This window comes from Littorina saxatilis, linkage group LG10, assembly GCF_037325665.1.
Source record: "Littorina saxatilis isolate snail1 linkage group LG10, US_GU_Lsax_2.0, whole genome shotgun sequence".
In the NCBI taxonomy this organism is placed as follows: Eukaryota; Metazoa; Mollusca; class Gastropoda; order Littorinimorpha; family Littorinidae; genus Littorina; species Littorina saxatilis.
The window spans coordinates 12,063,278-12,070,777 of NC_090254.1; the positions used below are offsets into that span (position 1 = coordinate 12,063,278).

At 43.1% G+C, this 7,500-nt stretch overlaps 1 protein-coding gene across 1 annotated transcript in view; it reads right to left on the minus strand.

Annotated features, from left to right (window-relative positions):
* LOC138978170 (heparanase-like) overlaps positions 1–7,500 on the minus strand; it is a gene marked incomplete at its 3' end in the record, with an annotated part of 9,141 nt that continues 1,641 nt past the window's right edge. The window contains 9 exon segments of the mRNA XM_070350831.1: positions 1–92; positions 526–663; positions 927–1,033; positions 1,469–1,580; positions 1,972–2,172; positions 2,968–3,018; positions 4,636–4,798; positions 5,401–5,577; positions 7,062–7,216. Coding sequence (XP_070206932.1) covers positions 1–92; positions 526–663; positions 927–1,033; positions 1,469–1,580; positions 1,972–2,172; positions 2,968–3,018; positions 4,636–4,798; positions 5,401–5,577; positions 7,062–7,216 — 1,196 coding nt within the window.

Below are 7,500 nucleotides of genomic sequence, written 5' to 3' on the forward strand. Positions count from 1 at the left end.
CAGTCACCACACCAGGTGGCGCTGACTCAGGTTTCAGGTCCGGTAACTCGTCGTTCACAAGTTCCAGTTTGACGCCGTTCAGAGAGGTGAACCTGCGAAGAAAAGACCAGCATGAACTTTTAATTATTATGCATGAAGATACGTACCTGGGAATGAAAAATGGCAAGTTTTCATGAATCAGGAACCTAATTGAAACTTAACTGTACCTACTACCCCAGTGATACTTTGGATAATCCCCATCTCCCCCCCCCCCCCCCAAGAAAAAAGAAATTAAAAAAAGAGTAGAGAGAAAAACATCGAAACAATGAAGGTACTTTGAGATTAAGTTCTCGTTTTTGGGTCAATGAGACAACAGAAACTCTTCTTGTTTTGGGGATGTCCTGTTATCCGAGAAGCCTGAAGCGATAGAGATTACAGTAGTAGTAGTAGTAGTAGTAGTAGTAGTAGTAGTAGTAGTAGCAGTAGTAGTAGTAGTGGTAGCAGAAGTAGTAGTAATAGTAGTTGACTGAAACTGATCTCACTCACTTGGACAACAATCCATCGCTATCTCCAGCAGTCAAAGAATACAGAAGACGGGGCTGACGCTGGAACTGGGGCAAGTCGAAGGTCACGGCGTGGCTATTTGGATTCAGGGTGTAGATCACCAAGCTACCCGCGTTGAAACTGTAGTGGGTGTTGAAAGACAGACAAATCGAATTAAATGTCCAATAGTTGATTAACAACAACAACATAACAACTACAACAAAAACAACAACAACAACAACAACAACATAACAACAACAACAACAAAACGTTGATGAAGCAAACACGCTTGAACTCACGCTCGCACACACGCACTCGATCGCGCGCCCACACACACACACACACACACACATACACATCCACTCACACGCACGTGCACAGACAAGCAGATACTCAAAAAGTACCTGTCAGTGTTGGCACAGGCAGCGTAGACACGGACATCGTGACGTCCTGTAGCGTTGAACACGGCGCCACGTACAATCCTTTTGTACAGCACTGTCAGCCAGAAATCCTGAGGAAACAAGATAACAAGCATACAGCATACACAGATTAAAGATATGAAAGCCGAAGGAGTTAAGCGCAGTAGTGACACGGCTGTGACAAATGTTCGTAAATTTTCGCACTATGTTTCCCTTTAAAGATGGCTGCCATTCACTAACGTGCAAATGAAATGGCTTCGAATTTTGAGGCTAGGTATTTCCAACCCTTCTTAATACTAGGATATAATTGTTTTTTTGCCCACTCTGGGGTAGACGACGAACCGTTTTTAAAGCCTCTTTTCTATGGGGTGCCTTTGGTCTACTTGGACAAGCAAGAGGGGGTGGACATGATTGTGGGCGCGGGTGCCATTAAGGATTCCCGAGTTATGTCACTTGTGAAGTTGTTTGAAACAGATTTTTGTTACGCAAACGAAAGTCTTTTTTGTGCCAGCCTGAATTCGTCTTACCGGCGTTGGGTTGAGGTCTGAGTCGACGAGGGGATAACTGGCTCCATAGAAATCCTGGCGCAGGACTGTCTGGATGCCTTTTGACGCGCACAATCCTAGCTTGTCCAGCCACCTGGCAGGAATACATGTACACACACACATGAACACACATGTGAACACATATGTGAACACACACACACACACACACACACACACCTCCCTCCTTCCCCCTACACACACATACACAAACAAATGAACGCACAAACGCACGTAAACACGCAAGCGCGCGGACACGAACACACACTCTCGCAAAAGAGAGAGAGAGAGAGAGAGAGAGAGAGAGAGAGAGAGAGAGAGACAGAGAGAGACAGAGACAGAGACAGAGACAGAGAGGGTGAGAGTGAGAGAGAGAGAGACAGAGAGAGAGAGAGATAGAGGGAGCAACAGTCAAACTAACAGACTAACAGACTGACAGACAGACAGACGGACGGACAGACCAACAGACAAACAGATCAGACACTTACAGAAACCCTGCGACAAATCTGTCTGACACACCACGAACGCCTCCCTTGGAAGCAGACGATGTCTCGCTCATCCACAGCGGCAGTTGGGGGTCCACAGAACGCGCTTGGCGCATGACGTCATCGATATGAAGGGCCAGCGAATTCAGTACCTTTATCTGCGTGAAGTTAGACAGTCTTCCCGCGAGCGATCCGAAGTAGTAACTGTAACGTGGTACACACGCATTAGCAACTTACTATTGATCTATACATAAATTGACCAGAAAAGATACTTTTTTTGGTTCCTCAACTAAAAACAAAATTAAAATAAATGTAAAACAGAAAACCAATCTTTATGTAAGTTTCTATGCTTTAAATGACATTTAGCTTGTGGGACTAAACTATCCTTGTCACGTAGCATTTAGTTTGCACAGCTTATTTAATCACACAATCAATACAATATCAATATAAGTTAGTGCAGAATAAATCCGGATACGTTTGATAACAAAAAGCAACTTTTCCAGCGCACATTGTTGTGAGTATAAAGCTTTGATAAGTTAATGCTGAGGGCAATATAAGCTTGATATTATTTAACCACATATGTACACTTGTCTGACAACAACAACAACTACAACAACATTTGTTTGTTTGCTTAACGCCCAGCCGACCACGAAGAGCCATATCAGGGCGGTGCTGCTTTGACAAAAACGTGCGCCACACACAAGACAGAAGGCTTCATGTCTCACCCAGTCCTAGCACTAACCCCATAATGCCAGACGCCAGGCGGAGCAGCCACTAGATTGCCAATTTTAAAGTCTTAGGTGTGACCCGGCCGGGGTTCGAACCCACGACCTCCCGCTCACGGGGCGGACGCCTTACCACTAGGCCAACCGTGCCGGTCAACAACAACAACAACAACAACAACAACAACAACAACAACAACAACAACAACAACAACAACAACCCAAAAAGTCAACAAATAAATGCACAGTTGAAATCTGCAATATTTAAGATGCTTACTGGTGGAAAGAGGCAGCTCGCACGCTCTTGTATCCTCCTGCTGCCAGGAATCTGCAACGGTTAACAACAAAGGTCTATGGTTTGTCCTGTGATTTCAACGTTGTTAGATTTTCTATTCGTTCAAGATGGAAGCCGCTGCTTTTCTTGCAGAACTGTGTTTGTGTTAATTGTCGTGTGCGTGTCTGTCCCGTCTGACAACAAACACTTTATCTTTTAAAGAGGCCTGAACCGACCAGGAGGAACTCCAAACGAGCTCTTCGTCCGTAGAAGTTTAACGTATCATGAACCCAAGTCACTACTAATGATAAACACGTTTGTTTTTCTTGGTCCAAGTACCGTTGTACTGCTACTCATTTATCACGTGTTTATTGATTGATTAACATTTTGGAGAAAAAAAAAAGATTCATTAGCCATGCTAAGGGGATCAACTAAATTTCTTGCAATGAAAAAATAACAAAACAAAGAGAAATAGAAAATTGCGAAAAATGCTACCAGAAATGTACACAGATATAAAGCATCCCAATGTGGTTTTTTGTGTGTTTGTTAACCTTTTACCATGTACGCAAGCGATACAATTAGAACAACGTTTGGGGCGGGGATGTAGCTCAGTCGGTAGCGCGCTGGATTTGTATCCAGTTGGCCGCTGTCAGCGTGAGTTCGTCCCCACGTTCGGCGAGAGATTTATTTCTCAGAGTCAACTTTGTGTGCAGACTCTCCTCGGTGTCCGAACACCCCCGTGTGTACACGCAAGCACAAGACCAAGTGCGCACGAAAAAGATCCTGTAATCCATGTCAGAGTTCGGTGGGTTATAGAAACACGAAAATACCACCATGCTTCCTCCGAAAACAGCGTATGGCTGCCTAAATGGCGGTGTAAAAAACGGTCATACACGTAAAATTCCACTCGTGCAAAAAACACGAGTGTACGTGGGAGTTTGAGCCCACGAACGCAGAAGAAGAAGAAGAAGAACAACGTTTCAGACTACCCGAAATTAGACACACATTGGGGTCCTAATAGGTGAGGGGTTTCAACATGAAGGTAAACATAGTCGTTCTGCGCAAAAAATCCCAGAAAACAAGGTCCTATTTCTTAACATGGTGATTCCGCTGTATTATCCTTAAAGACACAGTCCTCCTCGTGAAGAAACCTTCGGCTTAGATCTGTCGATTTTTTTTTATTTATTTTTTTTAGAGCATTTATCCACTTGGTCACATACCAAAAATGAACAGCCTTGTTGCTCTCTGGCCACAGTGGGATTGTTTTTAATGAATTTTTGTTTTTTTGGTTTTTTTTGGTTTGTTTTTGTTTTGTTTCTTTAACGCCCAGCCGACCACGAAGGGCCATATCAGGGCGGTGCTGCTTTGACATTTAACGTGCGCCACACACAAGACAGAAGTCGCAGCACAGGCTTCATGTCTCACCCAGTCACATTATCCCGACACCGGACCAACCAGTTTTTAATGAATTAATTGTGAAAATGCAAACAGATGCTTTTTAAGAAACTAATTCCTCAAAAAATCCATTCACCACGATAAGCACACAGGGTGTTGATTTGTGGTACGTGACCAAGTGGAGGGATGGTCTTATCCCATGTAAAAACCTGGCCACATCTGAAATGGTGAGTGGAACCGTTTTCACGAGAAGGACGCACTGTGCCTTTAACTCACCCCTGGAAATATTCTTCAGTACTGTTCTCCGTCTCAGGCCCTATGATAAAAGAGCTGTAGTAGCTGGGGAACTCTGCTAAAAGTTTCTGAAGAGCAACCACATCCTTAGCAAGCTGAGCTGCTGTCAAGGTCTTGTTGAATTTCTTTTCAAAATGGCCGTATTCTGTATACGACGAAAAAAAAGAAAAGAAAAAAAAGAAGATAGTTTAGGTATAAATGATAGAATGAAAACAAAGCAAAAATGTGAAGAAAAGTGAATATTTCAAGGAAGCTCGTTTGGCTTCGGTCTTGAATGTTTGATAAGTTGAAAAGCTATAAAACAGTTGTTACGTTGACGCAAGAGCAAGTAATTTCTTGTCCATTATCAAGATGATATTCGCCACAGTACCATCAAAATAATACATTTAACAAGAGGACATACATGTGCTGTGAAAACAGACTTTTTATTCTGCACAAAATGGCACATTTAGCCAATTTATCAGAAAGGCAATGTGCCATATGCAGAAACAATGTACCAGGGTGTGCCCAATGTCAAATCAGATCATTCTTTTCAAATGCACAAGTGGCAAACAATGACCGATGCTTGGCCTAAACCGTGCAAAAGAATATTCTTTAGTGAAAACTTTCATGCGGTTTGAAATGGAAACAACTCAGTGTTTTGATCATATCAAAGTTACGTATTACACATACCACTAGACTAGACTTGATAAAGCTATTTTGGTTACTATAGTTTTATGACCTATCATCAAGAGTCAACCAGCTTACCGTTTCCCATCTCAAACCCAGCAATGGTGTAGTTCCTGTCAGCAGAAAACTGCAGCAGCTGGCGAGCGTTGTCAGGATTCCAGGAGCCGTCAGCGTTACGCTTGAGTGCATTCAGATCCATGATGAAGTCCCAGCCGACCGTCCGTGCAAACTCGTTTACTGCTTCCCATTGTACAGCTGATAACAAAACTCTCATTGAGTTCCTCAAAAAGACAATTATATTTGAAACGGAAAATCTGGCGTGAAACATCAGTGGGTTTTTTAATTGTATTTATTCAGCCACTGGGGCAGCATAATGCCCGTCTTCGAAGACGTGCGTGCTAGTAGGTATCTGTATGTTTTCAAGTCGATTCTAAACCATTGTTGAAAACTCGGGATCTTTAACGTGCGCAACAGTCTATATAACCTACACGCACCTCTGTTCGTAAAAAGAGCCTATTCCACAGAATAAGGCTTTCAGGATAATCATATTATACATGTACTTCTACATAAGAATTAGTTGTGAGTTGAACAGAACAGACACATTCCTTTAGACTAACATTCTCAATGAGCGCTTCTGGGGTGATAACGCGAGACAACTCTTGTGATCTTGCCGCGAGGTTTCGCCTGTTACCATTGTCTTTTTACCGTATAAAATGCACGACTTACACACGAACTGTTACCAAAGCGACATACTATTTGGGACCAATGCACGTGTTTGTCCTTTCTCGTGTGATCTTGCCGCGAAGTTCCGCCTGTTACCAGCCGAAAGAAAGAAGGGGCATAGCCTCACCAGAACCCATTGTCATCACACTAAATTCACTTATAACTATACCGAGCAACAAAAGAAATGCGAACAAATTCTGCAATATTTGATTGACAAAATCTCGAACAATTATGGAGTTATAATTATCAAACCACAACATTTTGATGAAAGCATGTTTGACCTAGCTGTTGCGTGATTATTTTGATGCTGCGACTGTTTCAACACTCGGGACAAGTAGGTTTAACGTTAACGAAGTTTTGGAGGTCTCGCTCAGTCAGCCTTCATCGCTCTCTCTGGCCCCTGATCGGACACTGGTTGCTTCCAATGATGTTCCTGGTAGTGTCAGCGGCTGAATTGAATCGATGTCGAAGACGTTGTGGCAGAAAATTGCTATCTTGTCTTATTGGGGTAATGCGAAAAAATCCACCGCGTTGCATAACTGCAGTGCTTTCAATGTCGCCAGAACATTGCAGAAGGTGATAAACTGTTGGAATATGCACGTTTAAAGCACATGCCAGCGCTTCTGGATCACCCCCAGCTTTAAATCAACCTGGCATTTTGGTGGTGTCAATCTTGGCATCCTGACTGTTTCAAAAGTGAGACTGGCAGCAAGCGTGCCATGGTCTCTTTTGATTGCTAATGCATTAGTGAACACATCTCACACATCAGATTTCTCCTGCTCTACTTGCACGTGCTGCGGGCGCGCATTATGTGTTTAACGATAAACCTGCTTGTCCCGAGTGTTAAAACAGTGACAGTATCAAAATAATCACACAAAAGCAAGGTCAAACATGCCTTCATTAAAGTTGTGTGGTTTGATAATTCTAACTCTATAATTGTTGGAGATTTTGTCAATCAAACAATGACGAATTTTTTCGCGTTTCTTTTGTTGCTCGGTATATGTTGACCATCTCACCCGTCATGTTGAAGTCCAAACTGCTTGGGGGAGGAGGTGCATCAAGTTGATAATAATGATCATCCAGAACGTAGGTGACAGCGTCGGCAGCCCCGCCACCCAGACGGAAGAAGGTCGGTGTCAGTGCACGGGCCATGTTCTGCACTTTCCCAGAGCTGAATCAATATCGAAACAAGTCGCGTAAGGCGAAAATACAATATTTAGTCAAGTAGCTGTCGAACTCACAGAATGAAACTGAACGCAATGCCATTTTTCAGCAAGACCGAAAACTCGTAGCATCGTCAGTCCACCGCTCATGGCAAAGGCAGTGAAATTGACAAGAAGAGCGGGGTAGTAGTTGCGCTAAGAAGGATAGCACGCTTTTCTGTACCTCTCTTCGTTTTAACTTTCTGAGCGTGTTTTTAATCCAAACATATCATATCTATATGTTTTTGGAATC